The 24654-nt window shown below is 41.0% G+C and overlaps 1 protein-coding gene across 9 annotated transcripts in view; it reads right to left on the bottom strand.

Annotated features, from left to right (window-relative positions):
- Nucleotides 1-24654, bottom strand: part of kiaa1109 (KIAA1109 ortholog) — a 73840-nt gene that overhangs the window by 13088 nt on the left and 36098 nt on the right. For 2 of the 9 annotated variants that reach the window (XM_040137647.1, XM_040137648.1), the window contains exons 46-75: nt 22547-22731; nt 21913-22088; nt 21167-21764; nt 19640-19838; nt 18402-18665; nt 17905-17998; nt 15436-15642; nt 14492-14727; nt 13944-14188; nt 13733-13838; nt 13031-13128; nt 12644-12832; nt 12328-12496; nt 11624-11835; nt 10479-10562; nt 9298-9496; nt 8921-8980; nt 8539-8765; nt 7341-7517; nt 6631-6761; nt 6361-6484; nt 6092-6204; nt 5486-5576; nt 5005-5064; nt 2384-2652; nt 1993-2208; nt 1511-1691; nt 1228-1417; nt 722-883; nt 450-589 (exon numbers count right to left, since the gene is read on the bottom strand). In XM_040137647.1, the coding sequence (XP_039993581.1) occupies nt 450-589; nt 722-883; nt 1228-1417; nt 1511-1691; nt 1993-2208; nt 2384-2652; nt 5005-5064; nt 5486-5576; nt 6092-6204; nt 6361-6484; nt 6631-6761; nt 7341-7517; nt 8539-8765; nt 8921-8980; nt 9298-9496; nt 10479-10562; nt 11624-11835; nt 12328-12496; nt 12644-12832; nt 13031-13128; nt 13733-13838; nt 13944-14188; nt 14492-14727; nt 15436-15642; nt 17905-17998; nt 18402-18665; nt 19640-19838; nt 21167-21764; nt 21913-22088; nt 22547-22731 (5402 nt within the window). The remainder of the gene's footprint in view (nt 1-449; nt 590-721; nt 884-1227; nt 1418-1510; nt 1692-1992; nt 2209-2383; nt 2653-5004; nt 5065-5485; nt 5577-6091; nt 6205-6360; nt 6485-6630; nt 6762-7340; nt 7518-8538; nt 8766-8920; nt 8981-9297; nt 9497-10478; nt 10563-11623; nt 11836-12327; nt 12497-12643; nt 12833-13030; nt 13129-13732; nt 13839-13943; nt 14189-14491; nt 14728-15435; nt 15643-17904; nt 17999-18401; nt 18666-19639; nt 19839-21166; nt 21765-21912; nt 22089-22546; nt 22732-24654) is intronic. The other 7 variants (XM_040137652.1, XM_040137649.1, XM_040137650.1 and 4 more) reach the window with 7 other exon arrangements.

Raw genomic sequence — 24654 nt, 5'->3', positions numbered from 1 at the left:
CAGGTACTGAAGATATTTAAAAAAATATGCTGAAAAATTACTGCAAGCATAGCGTCCATATCTTAGATTCAGTTATTTTTGAATAGATTCACGTTTGAGAAGTAAATGTGCTCAGGAGTATACCCAAGTGAAAAGGAGACAGTTACACAAGCATCAAATATATGCTGGAGAGAGCATGACTCATTTGATGTAGATCTCTACCAGATTTTATGGAAATGTCAGAAAATAACTGTGCTTTAGGAAAAGGTATGTCAGGCTACAACAAATACTTGGATACAAGGTCCCCGTGAGTTGTACAAAAAACCCATCAATTGGACCAAATGAATGATGGAAAATGTTAATGAATTTCCCAAATGCTTTTTTTTCTGGTTACTGTATTATTTAATGTTGAAAATCTTTAATTAAGATTTTAGTGAAAGAAAGGCACTCTGGAGAAAGGTTGTCCATACCTGGACTCTGACATAGACAACAACGTCGACAGGGAAGGAGGAGTAGGCCGACGTGGAAGAGGAAACCAGGGAGGTTGTGGATTCCTCCATCTGTTCCACCGTATCGAACTGACCCATGTCCTCCTCCTGGGAAGCTACAGCTGATTGAGGAAAACAAATACACAGGCAGAGACATCCACAAAGAGTTTTCAATAAATGTCAGCCGCATAAGTAGGCATTGTAAGTCCTCGAAGAGTAGTGTCCTTAATGATTAGCTGATGCAACAAACCAACCTGCGTAGTTCCTCTCCACAGGAGTGATAGGTATAGTCTCCAGTGCTTTCTCCAGGAAGTCCAGCAGACAGGGGCTGATGACCATTTCCTCTGGCAGAGTCTGGAGGGCCACCCAGGCATAGAGCTTGGCTGTCTTTACCCCTCCACTGCCCTTACCTTTGGCTGCAGACACACATGGGAGTTAAAGTCAACTCTAGCCTGGACTAAAGGTTTGCAACGCTTCTGGAAGTTCATTTTGTAAACTTCAAATAAACTCGAATCCTATTAACATATAAACTGTCTTTGGTGTCTTTCCCTCTGTGGTGCACATCAATATGCATGAGCCCATTTGATCAAAGGTGCCCTCTGGATTCATGCCTTAAAATAAAGGATGAAATCACATGCATTTCATTCGCTGGGTCCACGTGTGGATGCAAATCATCAGATCGGAGATACGTGGCACACTAGTTTTGGTGATTACAGATGGTGCTAGGGCATGCAATGAAAAATGAGGGAATGCTCAGTACCTGATGGAATAGGTGGGGGCGGGGGAGGAAGGAGCGAGTTAGTCTTGGTTTGGACAGCATTGGGAGGGTTGGGAGGGCCGCTATCTTTCATACCATACAGCTTCGACTCTTTGGAGAGAGTGCGGGGCAGGGAAGATCCACGTGAGGCGTTGGGCGACTCTGTCTTCAGGGTCTTGGAGTTGTAGTGCAGCTGGGGTAAAGAATGATCATTTAAAGCACAAAAAATAAATAGAGTACAGAATAGAAACTTGTAGAAAATTTGAACACCGAGGGAGAAGCCGACCTTAACGTCTACTCCTGGAATGTAGAAGACTGTGGTCTCCATGTCATTAGATTTAGTCTGCAGAGAGGAGGGACATTTCTTTCCAGCTAAGAGATGGGTGGTGGAGCTGTACGTGGGCTGCAGCTTCTTCTTCTTGGGGGGAGACTCCTGGTCCAGACTCCTGAGGCTGCGCTCACAGCTCCTACAAAACCCACAGGGAGAAGAGTCCTGTCATATGAGGAAGGAAAGTGTGCTTATGCCTTATTCTGTTTGGTAAGATGAATATACAAAGTTGTACTTGTATCCACTGAGAACAAGCTGTCACTGCTGTTCCAGGTACAGCATAAAACTCTATCTGGCAAATCATTCAACTGCATTTCACAATGTAGAATTTGACTTTTTATGAGACATTAATTCAAAAATGACTCACAACAGGGAATGCAAAGCAGATTTGAAAGTAATTTCTGTAATTTTCAGAATGAGTAAAATGCATTTCATTGTACCTCCTGAAGGAAATGTCCTCATGCTCAGGTTGCTGAGTAGTGGGGTGAAGGACACACTTCCCGCTGTCAATCTCCACACGGACATCCAGCTCAAAGTCAATGTTTCTTTCAGTTGCTGGGCCACTGAAGCTGCGGTTGGCAGGTGTGCTCGGCCAGCGCTCGCTGAACAGCTGACTCACAGCAGAAAAGCCTGAGGTCTTCCTGTGAGGTGCTTGGCTGAAAACAAATGGTAAACAGGATTGTTTTGTGATTTCTGAAAGCAAAACATACGGTAAATTATAAAAGCAAAGGTTTCACGCAATTATAATGTGAGTTTAATGGTGCTTCCTTTCATGTAACATTATCAGAAGAAGGCTGGAGTGGACAAAAACAAAACAATAAGATAACTCACAAAGGCCTTCGATAGCTCGACAGTCTCTCGCGTTCAAACTCGTCCTCCTTTTCTGAGTCTTCGGAGGAGGAAGAGGACAGGTCGTCGCGCCTCATGTCTTCGTGCTGGAAGGGAAGTGTGGGTAAGAAGACAGCAGGGGTGCCGGGGGCACTGAAAACTGAGTGCTGGCCCTCGACAAGGGATGGAGAATGAAGATGAAGGTGATGATGAGGATGGGATGGCTCGTCAATGGTGACGGACAACAGGTCCACCTCTGTCTCCTCAGGAAACTTCAGAGAAGGGCAGAAAGTCAAACTCACACAAGGGGGACAGCTTTTATGTCTGCATAAAGCTCTTCCCACTTCAAGACATCAATCCGACAATCTTGGTGATGCAGCTGATGTCCTCAGTAGGAAGGTAGCCAAGGAATCATAACGTTGAAGGAGATAGCGTTCTGTAGATTGGACCATGTTGATCATAAGTTTGGTTTTTTTTCCCATTTATTTATTGCCATTTAGTATTTTACTTCAATTTTATGACTACATGTCCAGTGACAGAACACTACCAGCCTGCAGCCGTTCTCAGAGGAACTAAGAGGTCATGCACTCTCAGTGAAAAGGAGTGAAAGACAGACAGTGTGTGACACAGAGGAGGATGAGGAGGATGTGACACCCCAACAGGAGAAAAGGTGACGCACAATCTCAAACGGGTGACCATGGAAAAATGCCCAAAAGTGTCTACTGGTAGACACTACTGTCCTCAATGACAGATGGAGAAAAAGCCCAGTTGTCAACAGTAACCACAGATCCTTCAGACAGGTATTGACAGAGGCTGACTGCTGCTGAGCATTGATGAAAGTGTAGGTCTAAGTCTGAGGGTCAGCTCAACATTATTTGTCCTGATTTGGTAGGTTTTTTCTTTGCTTATTAGTCTAGAAAACCATTAGCACATTATTAATCTAATCACAAGTTTTGTAATAAGTCAGTGGCCAAGGGAAGTAAGTGGGTGGCTAAGGTCAAATGACCAGAGAAGGAAATGAAACAAACAGTCATACAGCCTTTATCAGAGTCAGTCTGGGCCTGTCATCTTTTACGAAAGACTGGAGGAACTGGAGGAAAAGATCTGATTATTTACACCAAGCAGGAAAATACCACTGCAGGTAGATTCACCAACATTCAATCTGGGCATAGGAAAAATAAAACTCTCATAAATTTACTATCAATTTTTAATTACTTAATAAAAAGGTGCGTTTGCACTTAAAAATTTCTGGTATAAAATAGGTTTTGCGTCAAGTCAGTCCATAGGTCCTATGAGGATTTTGGCTACAAATTAGTTTGCAAAATTAAAAGGAACAGTTTGAGTCTCCTGGAGCCTCTGCTGGATTTTGGGTCCGTCCCAGTACCCATACTTGCAGTATTAGTGAGTAGTCAAGTGGCTACATGACGTATTTTTACTGACAGCCCCAATGCCAGAGTGCCCGTTAAGATCGCAGGAGTGCGGAGGTTTATCAGAGCATCGAAAGCAACGCAAATACATGTATTTCCCAAAAATGTCAAGTTATTTCTTTCAGCCACACAGACAGTTTAGATTTGTCTAGTCTCATATGGAGCATTTTAACATCAATAAATTATAAAAAGCAGAATATTCATATACAATCGTAATTACCTTGAACAAACATGAGGATTGCTCAGAGGACTGTAATCTGCTACATTGTTCTTTACAATATGTGACACAATGTGCACTTTGGTGGGAAACCTATTAAATGTTTTATGGCACAAATAAAATAGCTTTAAAGCACAAAAACAGGAAGGTTATACTGTTGAAGTCTTCGGATGTTCAGGGAGGAAACGAGAGAAATGTCATTGAGATGGGCAGGTGGGGGTGAAAGGAACTGCTAACAATATTTTTTTTTTTCCCCCATTCTGTTTATGTTAATTGTATCAAACAGTCATAATTTGTGATTTTAGGCAATAACTGATATTAGACATAGCCCCTGTAGAGCAAAATCGGTGGATTTATAATACTAACAATAACAGTTACTCTATCAGCATAAAGTTTTTGGTATTGTCAGGTGTGAGAGAGGACCTACTGTTGTGACAAACAACAGCTGACAGACTGTGGTTCTGAGGTTAACCATGCATAGTTGTTAGAAATCAGTCCAAGTATTAAGGATCAAGAAAAGTTGATTTGGATTTTTATGCGGTTTCAAGACAGGATGAAAATTTGCCACTCCACAATTCATTACGCAGCATTCCAACCACAAACTCGGAAATGCAGCATCACTGGTATTTTACCAGCAGACAAAGAATAAAGACTGTGGAGCTTTCCTTTTAATTTGGTGCCACATTTAAATGGACAGTATATCCAGGTGATTCCTGTGCACCAGGAATAAATCATAATTAATATTATAGAGCCAAGGTGCATGATAACAAGTTATTATGCAAATTAGCACAATGTCCAATATAAGATTGTTGTATAGGTAAGTAGCAGAAGCTAGTAATTCATCATCCTGTTTTGATTTTGCATATTCAAAATCAGCAATGTCAAAATAATTACAAATGGAGAAGAGGAAACAGAAGTAGTATTTGTTGGTGTTGGTTAGGTACTTTAATTTGTTAGGTTTAATTTTTTGAACCATATACCTTGAATACCCGTCCGGGACTGACAGGTGAATTTGCAGAGTCCAAGGCCTGATTATTAATCTTCAATTGAACAAAAGAGTTATTAAAAAGGAGCTCATCCAAAAAGGAAAACAAAAATTCTCAGAGCACAACGGTCCCTCCTTTTGAGCCGCCTGTAAAATAAACTGTACAACCCATGATCGTATGACATCATATGAGTCACAGTATCATGTAAATATCATGTAGTATGGAGATCCATTAAAGTGACAAACGCACACAAAAATGGAGGTTGAGATGATGATGTTCAAACTGTCAACATAAAATGCCGCAAAAATAAAAAAAACATTTTCTCATTGCATTATATATTGATGTGGTTATAACAGATTTGCCAAAAGCACATCTAAAAATGCCATGGAATATGTAAAATAATAATAATGTGTTATAGCTTTCTCTGTTTTAAGAGCATATGATATATGGAAGATGTCTGTAACAATAAGTTTACCGTGTCCTGGATGTTGAAGGTGACCCGGGGTCCAGGAGAGGAAGCATCCACACGGATGTCCGGTAAATCATCCACATCCCCTATTCTGGAACTACAGACACAGGGAAATGACATGCCAAGTAGCATGAGATGCACATATACAAATATGTCAAGTTTTAACACTGGCACAATATAAAGTTGCTTATAGTTGGTTTGAGTATATACTTCTTCCTTGTTATTCATTTGATTTATTTTCAGCTGTTTTTACTATTCATTCTACCCCAGAGATAATGGGTTTCCATTGCTAAAGGTCTTGCAGTGTGTGAACCGTTTTAATATCATTAGTCCATTAATTTTGCGATATCTGCGTAATTACTATAAACAAATGAAATGAACACTTTTCTCCTCTACACTAAATTCTAATTTCTGAGTCACCTCATCCTCTTTGTGAGAGGCTCAATGGAAAATGTTTTTCAAAAACATATAACAACAACAGCAGTGGTCTGAGACAGATTTTACTTGATCTTGTTTGTTTACGGTAAATGCCAGATGAAGCTCCCTTAACGGTGTCATTTCTATCATAATATGAAAGTAGGGAAAGTGGCTACTCCTGCTATTGTTTGTCACCTTTGTCTGTCCATCCTTTTTAGAGGTGGTCTGCCTGCTGCTGCTGAGATGCTTTTGGAACGGTTGTAACTTGGTTTGTAGCCAAGACCCCACTTATCCTTTAGAGAGGCCGCCTGGAAAGGAACAAACACAAAGTCAAAAACAGGTCCCATAAAATATAAATGAGACCCAAATTCTGGCATTATTTTGTATTATTTTAAGTTGAATGTGCTCAAACTGATGAGGCAAATACACTGCCAATTGGGGATGGAAAATAGATGAGCATTTACCCTCATGCTGGAGCGACGCAGTTTCTTTCTGACGTCTCTCCTGATGTCGTTGACGGCCACAGATTCCAGCTGCTGATAGCGCTGGATCTCCTGGTTGATGGTGCCTTCACTGGCCCCCAACTTCCTGTGGTTATGAAAAGAGGATGCAGATAGTTTTAACAGGATAGCAATGAAATGCCAGACGTTCCGTCACCAGTGGAACCTTTTAGAATTGTCAATATCAGATCAGACAAAATAAAATGAACAACTGTGTAAAAACAAATGACTTACTTCAGGTCATCGATGACCTTGGCCTGTTCGTTCAGCTCTCTGATGTCCACCACCCTCTTGGTGAACTTCCTCCCTCTGGCGTCAATCACCTGGTTCCCCATAACCATCTGCCTTCTGGGGTCAATGGTCTCCTGTTGGGTTAGAGCAATGATACACACCCAAACACATTTATATAATAAGACTAATGACAAAACAAACCTGCTGATCAAACCCCCAAAATCATTTTTATCTGAAAGATTTCTACCAGGCAGCTGCTGTAATTAAGAATGCATCCTTCCCAAATCTGTGATTAAAGCTGAGTTATTTTTACTGTTGTAAGTCGATCAAAATAGGTTATATGTAGTTCGATCCACACATCATGGGTGATAAAAAAAAATGTCAGTAAACGCGAGACCCCACCACCGCCATCACCATTCCACTCAAAGTGAAAAAGGAAGAAAGTACAGCTCTATTGCCACAGGAATTGTGTACCACTAATTTACTTCTTTTCACCCATCACTATAGCTTAATGAAGAGTGCAGTGAAAGCAAATGCTAAGCAAGACTATTCTCTATTATTATGCTATTCAACTAAAGCAGAAAACAGCATTGCTCAGCATTTTGGATCCCACAGCCTTCATCTGCTAACAGCAGTTGAGTGAGATTTCACGCCACCTCACAAGTGATTTTGTCAGCCCAGAGGAAAGTTTAACACTACATATCACTACATACACAGGCCCAGGAGAGAGGTCTTTGGGCCCTGGCACTGCCTGCTCGGAGGCAAGGCGATGCACAGTTTAAGTAGTCGGCTGGGACAGATACACTCTGAGGCCTGGGGCTCAGGCCCAGGATGTGGTTTACCAGACGCTTCCTTAAGGTCAGCCGAGGGCTGAACTGGCTCTCTGGACTCTGTAAACAACGGCAGGGACAGATGGATGGACAGCTGGAAGAGTAGAAGACTTTACCCTCTGAAGCTTTGAAGTAAACCATGTAGGATTTCTTCAAATGTTTTGAGGAAATATTAAAAGGTATCATTTGAATTTTAGGAAATACACTTTTTTGCTTTCTTGGTGAGAGATATGAGAAGATCAATAGCTATGCTTAGCACAAGGACGGGAAACGGGGAAACACGTAGCCCGCCTCTTTCCAAAGGTTACAAAATATTCCTACCAACACCTCTGAAACTCATAATTAACCTGTTTTATCTCGTTTGTTTAATTTTTACGAAAACCGAAGAGTAAAAACAACACAGAGGGTTATGTGCCGGACTATTTCTTGGGCAGGCAGTGACTTCCTCGAGTCTTGTTGCCAGCTGTGCCCGGCCACGAAACAGTCCAGCACATAACACCGCATAAAACCATAAATTGTTGCTTTAGAGGGGCTTAGTAGATGAATTTGTTTTACTTTCAGACAGAGCCAGGCTAGTTGTTTACTCCCTTTTCCAGTGTTTGTGCTAAGCTAAGATAACTGGTTGCTGGCTGTAGCCTTATATTTAACATACAAATATGAGATCTTCCCATCTAACCGTTGGTAAGAAAGCAAATAGGTGTAGTTCCCTAAATGTCAAAGTATTCCTGGAACTCGTGTAAACAATCAGTAGTAAGCGCAACAGCTGAAGTTGGCTACTTATATTCAGTGTTTTTCTTTTCTACCTTGCGAAATCTTCTTCTAGTCTAAATCTTCGCTTCTGAGAACTTCCTAATAATAATAATAATAATAATAATAATAATAATAATAATAATAATCACAAAACAGAACCTCTGATCTAACTGACAACTGCATATTTCTCTTAGCATTACATGAAAAGTGATATATAACAACAGGATTGGCTAAATCTAGCTGATGTGGTAACAGTATATCAATAATACTGGAGCACTCTTCCTACCACAAATTAAATGCTAGGATGTACATGCACCCTTTATTAACAGACCATGTGGATGGTGGGTGACATGGTGTCAGCCTCGTCCTCATCTGAAAGGTCCGCCATGTTGACAGAGTTCAGGTCAGCGATATCGTCCTTGTCCTCCTCGCCTGTTAGTGATGTCAACGTGTTGCCCAGAGCATTGAGGCGCTTGCCAATGTTGGGATCCATGTGAACGTCAATACCGCACATTTTCCAAAGCACATTGAGGGTCCAGGTACCAGCACTACTGCTCTCTATTTTGAGGAGGAAGATGCGAGGAGGGAGGGGAAAGCAAGAATAGAAGAGGATGTGGATGAAATTAATGCAAAATAAAATTTTCAGACAGTTGTCTGCAGCTCTAGGGTGTGATCCATATTTTATGGACTATAGCTTAGTTAAAAGAACTTGCCTGCAGAGGGTTGCCCTGTAGTCCTGGAACACACTTCATATGTACCATCAGGGACCACACCTGTATAACGACCACATACAGACAAAAGCCAGTCAATATTTCAGAGGTGCTACATGAATGGAAAGACACATAAGGATTCTGTTTCTACTTACTGAGGCCAGATTATCAATCACATGATAACAGGGCCATTTAGAACACAGTTAAAATCTCTCTCTGTACTTTATGCTTGTTTAACATATTGTTATCTCTGAAAATAGACTAAATTCAACTTTTAAGTATTTGTGTTTAAAAATGCTACTTGCAATACTTAAACAAAACAGAAAAAAATTAACCATCTGTGTGACAAATGTCAGACTTAAATATAATGCCTCACTCACAAGCGTTCATGACCAGATCCCCTCGGACTTCAGGCTTCCAGTCGTCCCAGGAGGTCTCGAAGCCCTCTGCGAAGCGGATGCAGAAATTCTTGAAATGGCCTTTGCTCACCAGGGACTCAGAGGAGCAGGCGGTGATCAGTGTGCTCTCAATGGTCAGGACCAGAGCTGAGCCGGCGTCAAAGTCTATGCTGTGGTTGGCCTGGTGGAGGGGCAGGGAGAGGGGTTACACAGGCCTCAAGTGAGGGTTAAGTACATGGAAAAAGAACCCACTTCCATGTGTTTGGAAAAGGCACATTTAGCTGGTAACATTTCATTCTGCTTTACTGTATAGCCAATTTATCAATTAAATAAAATTATATTAAAAGCAGTTATTTTCATATACATTTAAATAAGTAATACTTTGGGAGGTTACTTCTAATCAAGACATTACAGTTTTGCAAAATGATTATGCTTTCTGCAAAACCTGCAAGTGACTGCCCTGTAAATACACCTACAAGTGAAATGTTACCAAGCTTTTCAGTTTGTTAGATGTGTTTAATTGCAAGACTGTAAAAGATTTGTCCATATTACCTGAATTTCTGGATTAACTCTGCGTTGTACCTAAAATAGCGGTCTGATCATTATCTCCGTCATAACTGGAGGCAGGGAGTTGTACGTCTACCCGTCTGACTCTCCAATTATTTATTATTATGACTTGAATCAAAATCAGACCACAGTTTTGGGGGCAATTACTGCAGGAATCCAGGTAATTTTCAAATGTCCACATGCTTTCTCTTATAAGAGTAGACACTACAGAGCCTGCCATGCGCACCACTGCACTATCGTCCGCGATCTAGTGTTAGGTATAAAATTTCATACAATTTCATGGCAGTCTCGCAAAGATTAGCCTGAAAAATTATCGTTTCCATTTTAGCAACAGATAAGCAATACTCTGGAAACCAACTGGCATAACCTCGTTTTAGTAATTACACACCCCAAACACCTCAGACACCAGCTCAAGCTTCATTAGTTGTTATGCCAGCTTTGTGGAGGAAATTGGATTTTTACAAAGTGGTGTGACCTAGTTTTAAACAGAAGAGCACTTGTGATGCAGTGTATTTGTGGCATGGAAGAGTATTGATCACAGTAAGTCATTGTTCCACAACAAGCCATCACAAGAGATGTAAGAAATTGTGGGTTACTTTTCGTGCATTTTTATGCCGGCCTACTGATGTGCTGGACCCAGCTTCAGAGTTGATGCCCTCCGTAACTGGTACTTGTCCTCTCTATGGAAATAAGTGTGACATAACAGCTGGTATATCTCGTCTCTATGGACATACTGTAAGTATAACAAGACAACTGACATGGACCATTCATTAATATCCAGTGTTTCCCCTAAAATATTGTATTAGTGTGTAGGGTTAACATTTAAGTAGAAAACAAAGAATGTGACAGCACCTTCTACATTGGAAGAATTATACCACAGTCTGGCAAATACTAGAGCAGCTGACAGTGCAGGGATGAATTTATCATGAATCAAAGATGCATTATATGGACAAAAAACAACCACAGCACTACCATTATTCTCTCATGAATTTTCTAACTAAATCTACGCTGCGGTAAATCTAACGCATGTTGGATGTGTGTATTGTTTGCTTTGCATCAAAAGATGAAATTGCGGAGGTCACTGAGAGCAAGAATGTGTGGTGCAGCAGTTTAGTGGGAGGGAACGCATGTTTTGTGGCCGGCCAGCCTACCAGCAGCTACGGTAGGGGAAACACTGATATCAAAACTGAAAACAGAGGAATTGCTCTTTTTAGGAAAATAAAGAACAAGATGGCAACTGTGCCTCTCAAGGCTACATGAACAATGGCAAAGGCAAATGCTGTGAAGTGCCCGCAGAGAAGAAAAAAAAAAACATTATTTAATACTTTAACTTTTGACTTTAGCTAGAATGACATTCCTACTGAAAGCAAGGGAAAGTATTTTTAACACTTAAAAACAACATGCTTTTAAAGGAAGCAAACCATGGCTTATATGTCAAACGGTGAAAACACTGATAGACATTGAACAATGGTAAAACACCTATCATCAAAGATGACAAAACTATCCAAGAGATTTTAGCCCTCTGTTTACATTATTTGCATTCACCATCAAAATGCATGTGTAAGTATTACATTTTTACTAAATGAACCTGAAGCGAGCAGATTGTAAACCTGCTATTGTTTACATATCAAGCAAGCACAATATATGAATTTGCACTTCTACAACCAGAAGGTCAGATGTAAAAATGTTACAATTCGGCAATGGTGACTTTGGCAGATCAAAACCAAGCAGAGCAGTGTACCTGGGATGTGTTGGTGATGGGAAGACAGATGCCCAGGTCGTTCACAGTCAGTTGCAGGAAGAGGGTGCTGAAGGCCTGAGCTGAGGTCTGCTGGATGCCCGGCAACTTCTCCACCACCTCTTTTGTGGCCATGTGGATGTCCTTGTTGAGAGCCATGCGCTGCTCGTTCCAGTTGTCATACGCTGCCTTGTAATTCAGCCAGAAGAGAACAGCTGCAGGGGGGCACACAGGAGGGTAGAGAGAACATAAAATTGGATTGTGAATGTCATGTAAATAAGTCGCGTCGGGTTTAGAGATATTCATGGTTGCTTTTGCTGTGTGTGAAAATCAGATACCATTCCATCAACATGCCCTCCTTTGGTAGAATACTTATAGGAGCTATATTTAGTGTCAAAATACAAAACTTCCAGGTTCCTGCTGCTTCGAGGATGTCTTCAGTGTCAACAAACAAGTTCACAGCTTTCTTCCCACACAACAAAAATAACTGAGAAGAACAAAGTTTTATGTCAAATCTGAGTAGATTAATTGTTTAAGAGCATGATCCAGACAGTGAGCACCAATGATAAAAGACTTCAATATACAGTAGTTAATATACATACAGTATATACCAATGGTACTGATTCTTTCATACAGTTCATCAAGGTAAACTGTACCAGTATTAACCTTTTAAGTTAGGTGTGATGTAGACTAAAAGTAAACCGAACCTCGGTCAAATGCCACCGGTTGCGCAAAAACAATTGGCCTGTTGAGTGTGATGAGGACAGCCTCCTTGTCTGAGGAGCCACTGATCTCCTCCTGCAGAGCATTCCGGAGACCGATCCGAGTTCGGAAGTACGCCACCTGGTGGAAGTCTGAGCCAGCCTCTTCATACACCTGTAAAAAGTGATAGGAGATGGGCGTCAGATAGCCATCTACTATAATTAAGTACAAGAGGAGCAAAACTTGGATTCTGTGTCTGTAACTGGGGTAGGCCAACCTGCCTGAAAACACTTATTTGACCAGTGTAAGGCTGCTCTGTACCTGGTGCTTCACTATCTGTCCGAGGGCCAGGTTGAGATCTACTTGACATTTGCCAAACAGTTTCAGGTAACTGCTGCTGCCACCGGGCTGAGCCTTGCACTGGATCCTGTTGGATAGCTCCAGCTCGATCAGGCCCGTCTCAAAGCGCACAGCTCGCATGGAAGGAGTGGTTGCTGTCATCTGGATTCCCTGTGAACCAGAAGAATGGCATTCAGAAAATTCCTCAAAGCTCAACTGACACTCAAAATACAACACTTTACTGTTTTTTTCTTTTTTTTAACTCAAAGCAGCACAAGGTCTGGACCAAAATCTTCACCTGGTTGCTTCTCCCAGTGTGACCGATGTGCTATTTTGCAGTTTCATAGCAAAAGGAAGAACATGAAATACCTTGAACATGAGGCTGAGTGAATACAGCAGGATTTTTGGCTTGTCTGCGTCAGTTGAGGTGTCGTGCTCATTCCACAATGGGATGGGTTGTTCTCCTCCTGCATGAATAGGAAGTTTACAAATCAACCTCACAAGCTCTCATAGGCTGTTGAAAAATGCAGGATAACGTGATATGGTAGGATTATAGTGTCTGTGTGAGGTCTAATATCTGCTGAAGTGATCCATTGCAACTACATTTAAAGACCACTCCTAGATGTGAATACTTGCCACACAGTCAGCTGAAGGCTACACCATTAATCTTAACCATAAAATGGCATAAAAATCACAGTCCTCTCTCAGTTGGGGAATTACATCGATCAAGCTTAGGGAGTTAAACAAATTAATATCAATACTGTTGTGGAAATGAACATGACTGGATTTGTGCCAGTGCCTTGGGCATTCTGCTGTGTGGAATTTGATTTTTTTCAGTGACTTAAGCAGCAGCTGTAGGCTACAGAATACTGTGGGGAACAGTAAGATGTTTAAGATTAGATTAACTTTATTGATCTGAGTGGAAAACTGGGCCATTACAAAAGCAAAGAAAAGGATATAGTTCTGTACAGCTTCCACTGAAATATTTAGGTTTTGTCTTAGAATTTGTAAATGAGGTAAGTTTGAAGTAAGTATAACAAATCTATGGAAAAGTTGTAAAAGTTACAGTACCTGACACCTTCTGAATAACCTCATTAACCTCCTTCATGAAAACTTTCTGCAGGAAGACCAGGTGGTTGAGCAGGTCTGTGGTCAGGTTGTGCTCAAATGAACCAATCTGCACATCAGAGAAGACGAGTATGTGGTCCATCGTGGTGGCTAATTAGCTCTTACTTTCTGTTCTGGAACACAAATGTGAAATATCCCATCTGGATCATCTTACCTCAGCCACACAGCGCAGGTAGTTGCCTTGCAGGTAGTTTCCTTGCTTTGCTGGGAAGTCGTCGAGTCCCCAGCCCTGGTCCGAGTGGCTCTCGTGGTCCTCCATGATGTACTCTCCTGACATAGTGACTGGAGGCAGGGTGAGGCTGGCTGATGGTGGCATGGCGGACATGTCCACTGGGGACACTTTTGACTGGAAGCAAAGCTTGTGGCTCGGCAACTCAAAGGTGAAACTGGTTTGTGCCCCTAAATTCAAGAGAAGTACGGAAAGGAAAAGTTATAATATTACAACTTGCTCTTTTGCCTTGTGATATTAATGACAGGCAAGGAAAAAAAAGTTGAATTTTTGCATTCAGTTTTTCCGCTAAAATGGCATTTTAAGAATAAAAAAAGAATATATCGGGAGCAAAATCTAACTTTTTAAACAGAGAGATGGATGTAATTAAAGCACAAAGGCAGTTAAAAGTAAAGTAATGTTAGGGGAAAAACAAGCTGTTCTCTTATGATTTTTTAAAAACGGAAATCATACAGGTGTCTTCTCGCACACACCTGTCATGCCATGGCTCTTCATGCGACCCATTTTGTACTCTGCTTTTAGTGAGGGCAGAAGGGCAGCCCCGATGGTGATGCCATCCATCATGGCGCTGAACTTGAGGACGATGGGCTTCTTCTCCAGGCCCTCAGGAAGCTGGGGGAATTCGTTGGCCTCTACGGGGGTCTGATTGATGCTGGACGCTTTGTCAGAGGGTTGTGGGGTGGGGGTGTCCTCTCTGTTGGGAGGCTGGCTGTAAGTGGAGGAAAAAAAAAAAAACATTCACTCAGTCAGGACTGGCTCATTAACTACTAATGCAGTGAAGGAAGTGCAGTGTCAACACATTTTTGCTATGTTAATGGTTGGACTGGACTGAGCATCAAATTTGCCATCACATCAATCCCACACTTTTTGGGCAAACTGTTGTTAGACTGTAAACTGAAAAACTGTATGCTTCTGCTTTGATTTAGCTAAAAGGTTGTTATTGTCCGGAGCCTTGCAGATGCTGGCTTCAATTCCAGTGAGTAGCAAATTATAGGGAGTTGCTTAATATCCTACGCACACCTACAACTCTACAATATATTAACATATTTCAGTATTGCCATGGAAACAGACCACAGGCAGGCTTTGAAAGCAGTGTGGGTATGCTGTAGTAACCTTTCCTTTATGTAGATGAAAGACTTCTTAGGAGGATTTTATAAAGTATGGAGTACAATCTAAAGACATTAGTTGCTGCATGACAGATTCATATGTGTAATGCAGCTACATATGTATGACAGATATGAAACATATGAATCTGTCATACATATGTAGCTGTATTTAAAGGTTTGGATTTAAATATAGCTTTAAGTGTACAACATTTTAGCGTTAGTTTCTCGTTCATCTCAAGGCCAAAAAAATGAGACTTTTTGTTAAAATAAAAAAAATAAAATGAAATGATAGATACATGAGGAAAACATACATGTTGGAGGGTTGGCGAATGAGGTCAGAGATCTGTTTGGAGAGCTGGTGGGAGCTGCGGACCATCATGCTGTGCAAAGTGGCCGGGTGCTGAGGGATGTTGATCATGATGGCCCCCACTTTGAAGACAGCTGCGTTGTTGGTCTTCAGTCCTCGCTGGGCGCTGTACAAGGCCTGGGACTTGGCAATGTTGCATTTGACCACAGTTCTGAAACACAGAATGAATTGGAATGAGCAACAGGACTAAAAAATGAACTTTTTTTTCCCCCCAGCTGATGTCGACACATGAATGAATGTGAAACGTAGGTGGAATTACTGAGAGGACATTAAACAGTGAAACACCATGCAAATTCAGAAAAGCATTGAGATTTCTGGGCGCAGGTGGAATGAGAAATCACGACACTGACACTGACATTTCATTCTGAATGAATAAGGCAATGAATTGTACACTATGGCAGCTGAATGTCTGGTCTCGTATGTCAGATTCTTATCCTGGCTTTTGTAGCAAATACAACAGTTCTTACAATTTTAGACGGCTTACAAATGAGTTAATCAACTGAAACTGAAATAGAATGCTGAAATATCAGACAGATTGTAAGATATTTCAGTCTTTGTTTAAACTGAAAACATTAGGAAAGGAGCACTTCTTGCACGGGTTCACATGAAATTCACAATTGACTTCAAAAAAGTTGAACTCGTCAACTTTCTGCTTTCATTATATCACCAGTAATAGTTTCCCTTAAGTCTATGTAACCAGTGAAAGTGGCTTCATTCACAAACTTTTAATGAGGAAAGTCTTGGGAAACTTCACTGAAAATATATGTGGTAGACGGGTGATGCAGACAAATGAAGGATGTACAGTTAGAGCAGTTTTCGATGTACTAATGCATGTGGGCTCTAAATGGTAGTAATAACATACAGAAACTCTTGTTTAGCTGTGCTGGTGGGAGATGTTGGGAAATCCTCCAGTCTATGCAAGTAGTTGGAAGACAAAGCCAAGAAAAGGAAAGTTAAAAAAGAAAAAAAGAAGAAGAGCAGTAAAAAGTGTGAAACAGTTCTGAGACACCATAAGGTGAGAAAGTAGTTTTCCACAGGCAAAACACTGACGAGGCCCCTACAAGTGAAAATGTGGTCAGCTCTGAGGCTAGTGCTCCCTTGAATTTGTTTTTGTTTTAGATGACTAGCTCTATATACGATAACAAGGCACTGGGTTAAGTTTTTAAAATGCTCTGGTTAGCTGAGCCATCGCACAGGACAAGTGTTAAATTTAATGTTATAATTAACCTGCATCTGGAATACAATTATGTCAAAACAACTGCTGACAACCTGCTAATATGGCAAACACCATACTTTAGTTTTGGCCCACTACTTCTGCACTGGGGCCTGTTGTAGGTTATAGCTTAAGTGAAGGGCTTCTGGAAGCTGGGTACATCTGAATCAAGCAGACAAGTAGGGAAATATGTGAGTGGGACTGCAATCATTCTTACTTACATCTGGATCTCGGGCATTTCTACACATCACTAAAGACTAGAAAGTGCCAAGTTGTCAGGCATACACAAATTTAAACACATGGGCACAGTTTGAAGCATAAAACATGGAAAGTTTCAGTTATAATTTAACAGAGGGAGCATCCGTTAAATAGAATGAGATGAGAAAAACACTTTACTCAAGCAGCAGCGTACGTTCTAAACTGAATCAAAGCAGTGTGGAGATACATCAGCCTGTCTGAATGCATGACTACAAGGCTTGTAACCTGATTAGAGGGTTTATGTTTTGAGGAAATTGGTTTCAATAAAAAACAAAAACTGCTGTTGTTAAAATTACCTGGCTGGAGAGGAGTCGTTTGAACGCCAGTGCTTGTTAAAAATACTGCACTTACTTTTTGGTTTAAACTCAGGGATTCTCAAAGGTATTTGTAGACACAACATTTAAGCATCCATGTACGGTTCTGCTGCTTTGTTCTTGTGCAAGTTAGTGCAAGGCATTTCTTGACTTCACTCACTATTTTGATAGTACTGAGTATCTTTCAGAAAGCACGTAACCATTTAGGCCAAGTTGCAGTTCTAATGAAGCTCTAAATGTTAGCAACCACAGTTAAAGTCGAATAAAAATAAAAGAATATTGAATCAAAATGCCTAAAATATTGATAAGTTGTTAATAAAAAGCAAAAAAAGAAAAAAAACCATCAGTGCAATCCATTAAAAATTTCCAACTAATTTGAGAAACATTATTACATGCACAAAAAACAAAACCTCAATCAAAAAACCATCATGCAGAGATGGTTGGGATCAATACACTCTCTTAAAAATGTTAGGTGAAGTTGCAAATCAAAGTACAATTACACGTTCTTTTCAAAAACTCTCTTTCGACATGAGACATAAAAACCTTCACATTTAAAAGTCTTGATTTTTTTAAATAATTGTGAAATCACTTTGTTAGTTGGCTGAACTGAAGGAGAATTTGTACGTACTGGATGTCAGGGGTTATACCCTCCAGGAGGACGATGTTTACCCCTCCTATATGAGCCGACGCACACGTCTCAGTCATTTTCTGATGCAGGATATCTGCGACCATAAAAAGAAAGATCAGATCAAACAGAACAAAAAGGTAGACGACTGTCTAACTGTTTTTTTCAGGAATGCGTCAACCAACCTGATGTCAATATGTTTTGTGTATGGAATCAACCATTAAATCAACACATAAGAATTGTATTTTGTATCTTTAAAATTTTTAAGTCTCAAACAGAAGAAGAGAGGAAGTTAGGACTGTAGATTTTATAATTAAAAATAAATCTATCAACCATAGACTGGCTTTAATGCTTGAAATCATTTCTAACTTTTACAACTACAACTCTAGTAATCCTTTTTCCATAATGAAGTAGGGAAACTAAGGTCAGTACAAAGTAAAAAAGTAAAAAGCCAATACAACACACTAACCCAGTAATATCCAAACTGATCTGTGCCTCACCTTTCATCTTCTCCTTCAGAGTGAAACTTCCATGGATCTTCTTGAGCTCGGCCTCCATGGTCAGCCCACCGATGTCGGCCTCCAGGTGGGTACGGTTCACCATGCCGATGCCGAACACTATAAGCGTGACGTGCTGGGGCTCAGAGCTCACCAGGCTACGTCGCCTCCCGCCTGTACCTGGGGGCTTGTTGGGTGTGGTGGGGTCCTGCTGCTCGTTTTCAAAGATCACTTTGCAAAGCGGTTCTGAGGGCCGACGCCCACCTTCTGCAGAAAGTATACGTGTAGAAGAGCTGATCTCATGTGATGCAGATTCACACATTACACAATAATACCGTTGTTACCTATTTCTTAGAAACACTTCTGTGAAGATTAGTCATTATTTCTGGAGAGTAATTTTAGTACACCATGTTTCAGTCTTTGTTGAACTGCAGGTTTAAAAAAAGTGGCATATTCGAATGACCTAAATTTCACTTGTGATGACAACTGCACCAGAAATTTAAAAAAGGACTGAGCAAAGTTTTAGTCCCTCAGGAACCCATTTTTTCACTGAAACAAGTAAACACTGTCCCACCACTAAAAGCTACTGTCTTATACTCCTCAGGGGAAAGTGAGGTAGAAACAACAGAAAAAGGTAAAATAGGGATAAACTGACTGGAAAGAAATAAATGATACAGCAAATGCTAAGTATTAAATATGACACAACAGAAAAGTACTGGATTATGATGTAATAACCAAGAATACATAATTAAAGATGAATAAATACAGCAAGTTTTAACTGTGTGCAAAATAACAGCAGTCTAACAAAATAGGGAATTTTGTACAAGGGCATTTGTACAGGTAGGATGCATACAATGTAATGGGAACGTGTTAAATATGACCGTATGAGGAATTAAGCTGTGATAAACAGTAAAGATGAAAGAATGTGTACCTCAGGTCAGGAAGAAAGCAAGGTGGGAACAAAAAAAGAGCAAAGAAAAAAGAAATGAAGTGTCAAGAAATGATGCTAGATGTAACAGGAAGGCTTGTAAGAAGCAGAGGGGGCAAATGTAAAGAAGGACTGAAAGGATAAAAATTGCCAAGAAGGGAAGAAAAAAAAAGTACAGCAAGATCTTGTGCAAATACTGTGTGGAAAAACGGTTTGGTAGGTACAAGTAGAAAGTGAAGCAGAAAGAAAGTGCAGGGGTCTGAAAAGAGGACAAAAATAAAGAATTGACTGACTGCTGCAAGCGGATTCCCACCTGAAAGGCAGTTTTCTGGGGAGCTTTTCTCCAGGATGCCGGTGGGATCGGAGATGAGGGAGTAGAAGTTGAGCAGCTTGTACATGTTCTGCCAACATTCTGCTGATGGCTCGCTCTGCTCTGACACTGTGATGGAGTCTGAGTCGTCCATCTGGATTGCCATGTGGTCCGCCACGTCACGGGAGCCCTTCCTCGACACCTGAAGACGTTATACAATATTCCACATTATAAATTACAAATAGAAATATGCATCATCTTGCTGAACACTAAACAATCTCCCTGGCTGACTTGTTTCTGATTTTATCACCTGTAACCGTATAGTTATGAGACTGTAAGCTTTTTACGAAAGTCACAGTTGATGAAACCTGCCATCTGACAACAGTTACTTGTGAAATGAACCTCAGAGTACAGGAAGGTAACTCAGCTATGTCAGCACACAGAGGTTCCTAACAGACCTGGTTTAGATCATGTCCGTGGAAGGTGCTTGAAGTCTGTCATGAGTCCCTCTGATACATCTTATTACTCTAATGAAAACCTCTTCTTCTTCGTCATAAAGTGCTTAGCTCCTCAAAGATTAGAGCTGATGATCCCACTGCTAAGGCAAAATAACTTTCCTTTTAATAACTGTCCAGCTAGACTGAGTGAAAGACTTCCTTACCAAGGAAGGGTTTCAGTGAATGCTGCCTGTTCTGAGAGGCGTTTGTAATCTACTGGCTCCCTCTAGGGTTTATATGTAGAAAATGAATGAATTTTGTGATTTTACGCTTCATATTCAAAGGTCTAGACAGGCATGTCACTGAGGAATAATAGAGACCTTTGTCTTTGGTTTGTATTTTTCGTGTTCTCTGTGCAATTCTGTTGTGTTTAGGATTTTATCAGGATATTCTATGCTTTTACTAATTTACTTACATCCCCTTATTATGGTGCGTTTTTAATTTGATCATTCCTGTGTTTTTTATTTGATCTTGAATGCGGTCTCTAAATAAACCGATTTAACATAATCCGACAAAGTGCGTGGTTGTTGTGTCTGAGAAATGTACTCACTGTTTCGAATGGATCCCAAGTTTATTTCCCGTTGCAGTGTTTGTAATTATCAATGTCTGTTGGTAAAACAACCTTCCACTCATTTTGAGTTCTTATGGTGTTGAAATAGAAAAGCTCTAGACTTTTAACAAAGTCTGAGCATAGGCTGATGCCAAGCAATCTAATTCCAATGAAGAGTTTTATAGTCTTTTAAATGATTTTTTGAAAAATTATATAAAATACAAAAGACCAGATGTAATGTCCTTTTATTAATGTGTCTGTCCATTTAAGGACTTTTTGTCATTACCATTATGTGACTGTGGAAATTACGCCCTCAACCAGTGCTTTGTGCCAGTGTTTTCAGAAGAGCTTCCTAAGTAATAGCTCTCTTTCACAACAACAAACACTCCCCTGCATACCCCTAGTGAGACATCTCAGTCATGCTACTCAGAGAACCTGTGATATGCATAATGCAAGTAAACCTGAATTTATCATTATCATTACCTTGGAGGTGCGTCGCTCGGAACGTCCGAGGGAGCTACGTCCACGAGGCTCCCTTCTCCCCAACGTGTCCACGCCTGATGGAGGTCCGTTAGGTGGTAAAGCCCCTGTAACCCCTGCTCCTCCTCCTCCACCTCCACCACCTCCTCCAGCCCCGCTTCTCTTCCTCTTCAGCGTTTGGGTTCCGCTGCGCCCTGCCCCATTCAGGCTGCCCCGGGAGCTGCGGCTGAAGTCTGACGACCTGAAGTGGCGGTAGGGCCGGGCCTTGAAGGTGGGCGTCGGGGAAGCAGAGCCGGCAGTGTAGCGGCTCAGCTTGATGTCAGTCTGCGTGGCTTTGATGTCATCGATCATGGTGCTGAACTGGTGGATGAGGCGCACCAGGGCCATGTCCACACGCTGGCTGATGGCCTGGCAGGCTGTAGTGAAATCACAGTGGAATGTGTTGTAGTGGCGGCGGTTGAGGTCGTGGAAGGAGAGTGGGGCTGCGGTGGGGCCCTGCGGAGCGCTCGTTGACTTCTCCATCACCACTGCATTCAGGCTGAATGTCTCAATCAGCAGTGCTGGCTTGAACTCTAGTGGAGGAAGGTTCACCATGCCTTGTCTATAGACAGACGGAGGCAAAGACGAATGGTTATGTATGTAGTTAGCAGACATTCTATACTTCCATTCGGAGCAAATACCACACACCACCATATAAGAAGCAAGTAACTTTTGTAATATTGGTATGATATGTTTCAGAATCATTTTACCTCTTTGATCTTTTGTTTTTGCGATCTTTGGAGGTGTCCGAGTCGACGATGTCTGCTCTGAGACACTCGAGGTTGCCAGAAAAAGACAGGTGCTCTCCAAAATACATCTTGTAACTAAGGGGAGTAGTGTCCTGAGCCTGGATGCCTGTGTAGCTCAGCAAAGGCTTGAAAACAACCTGAGGGGGGAAATCCCGTAAAGACACAAAATGAAGACAGGTCTTTGTACTCAACTGTACTCAACAGAGCTTCCAGCATCTACCTATGAATTCGAGATAAAAATTGGTAAGATAAGACAAAGCCTAATGTGACACACAGTAATGTACTACACGCAATCACCAAAAACGGTCACACAGGCCTAATACTCTTATACTGTTTAAACTACTATTCAGAAATGGATTCCTCGTTTTTCAATTTTTTCTGCCTTCCATACTATCATCACAAATTGATGATAGTAATTTGTGATTTGTCATTTAAAAAGAAATTTCTGAACCAATTTTAAAACCTCAAAGTTAGATGTTTGCGGATTTATACGTGAGCTGCAGACAATATGTTAATTCCCTGCCTAATGAAGGTTTAGATGAAAAGCACAATAATTCAACAAATATAGTAATTCAGACAGACATAATGATAATACCTGAGCATCGGCCAGTTGAACAGCAGCCGGACACTGGTTGCCCTCCTCTATGTCAGCCATGTCGTCCTGGCTGGTGCTATGCTGGGAATGCTGGGAGTGGGTCCCATCCAGGGTGTTCTGGTCGCTGGAGAGCACTGTATTGAAGTCTGACGCGGAGGGAATTGTGGGAAGGTTACACGTCCCACCTGAGGGTGGTGGAAAAGAAGTTTGGGATACATGTTCTGTAAGATCCGGCAGGCCCTGGGGGCTAGTGTTGCATTTTCTTGGTAGAATGTGTTCTCGCCAGAGCATGTGAGCAGTGGCAGTGTGTGCAGTTCAAGCGTGGCTGTGAACATACAGTATCAACGACAGTGAGTGCTGTAGGATGAAGCACTCAAGGACTCCAGCTCCTCATAACAAAGATGTTAGAGGGAAATAAATAGAGGGCAACAATCACAATACTGTTAAGAGAGTGTTAAGACAAACTTTATGGCCATTTGATGAACAATCTAAACAGCCTCATCACATTCACCTAATTTGCCTGTGAGGAACTGCCCTGTCTAATTTGCTACGCTGTCACTGACTGACACCTGAGTAAGTAGATAATGATAAAGCTCATTGTTTTGGGCACAAATCCAGCCATTTCACACATAATTGAACCCACACAAATCAAAACTGCTCTGCTAAATTGTAAAATAAGGGATATCTCTTCACCCATGTGGTGGATTCCACGTGATGAGCATCTTTTGAGTCAGGATGAAACAAATGCAGAGTGAGGCTGTTTGTAACTCAGAGGATGAGTGGGAGTGCAGAGGAGTAGAGAGTGGGAAAGAGCACCACTGTGAGGGATGCACAAAATTTCAGGTCACTAAACTCTGCTCTGGTTTCTCACAGTGTGGTCAGCGGGAAGGTGTCAGGGAGGAAACAACATGACTTTGTCTATGCATCAAAACAGGCATGGGATTCGAGAGAGTCTAACAGAGTCAAGCTAACATTTAACTTGAATGACATCAAACACCATTTTATATCAACCAGACCATTTTTACTGAGCTGTGAGCAGGCTGCTGCACTAGATGGTCACTATTAACCTATGAGATTTGAAAACCAATCAAGGAGAAAAGAGCCTTTGTACTTGATCGGTACTCAATACTAATCCAGCATAAGGTATCCTTACTGGTACTGGAGAAGGAAAAATGGTATCCTTGCATTCTACTTGAATGCTGACTTAAAGAAATGCTGGTTTTAACTGCTGTGACCTCTTACCCACCTATAGAGCGCTTCATGAAGACGATGTTGAGATTAGCTTGCAAATAGAAATTGCTCTGGGCCTTATTCTTTAAAGGCACTATGTGTAGAGTTTGAAAATTCTGACAATGGCAGTATCAAAAACAAAAACGGTGGCAGACAGTAATGTACACTGTCACTGAGTTTGTATCATTTTTCGATCGTAAATAAAAAAAGAACTCTGTCCTCGGAAGAACTTGAAACACACTGTAATCACAGAAAAGCTTCTATATGTAGTGGCTTTAACCAACATTGTTGTACAGTATTTATTGTTAAAATTCTCTCTATGTCTTTGCTTCTGTAACAAATAAATATCCCCCCAAAAGGAATGAAGGTAGTCTAGTCTTTTTCACACAACAACATTCCTGATTTTTTTTTATTTATTTTTTTTATTTTTTAATTTTTAGCAGGATAGATTGACAGAGTTCTACATTTAGCTAAGACAGTACACAAACTACTCTACTCAGTTAGCGAGCTAATTAGTTCACCAACACCATCAGCACAACACTGAGCAACAATGCCTGACCTCCTCCTTGGCTGTTAACTGTGTTCAATGCTTGATACTGGTAGTGGTTGACAGGAGAATCCAGCGGGTCTAGTAAAACAACATTATAAGGACATTGAACTGAATTCCTCAGCTCTTATAGCTACTGGAGTAGAGGTGTGAAGGTGTTAGTATCTATTCTAACAGCATTAGAACAAAAAAACAAAAAAAATTAGCAGCATTTTGCCAGTTAGGTTCCAAAGAAATTAATTCATTTTAATGAATTGAAATCCCCAATTTGTGAGGATTCTCTGAATAAAAATTACATCTAACTATAAATGGAGGAATCTCTGTCTGTCAG

The sequence above is a fragment of the Xiphias gladius genome, chromosome 10 (genome assembly GCF_016859285.1).
Source record: "Xiphias gladius isolate SHS-SW01 ecotype Sanya breed wild chromosome 10, ASM1685928v1, whole genome shotgun sequence".
NCBI lineage: Eukaryota > Metazoa > Chordata > Actinopteri > Istiophoriformes > Xiphiidae > Xiphias > Xiphias gladius.
Note: the sequence above shows the minus strand (reverse complement) of the source record. Positions and strands in the feature narration are given on the sequence as shown.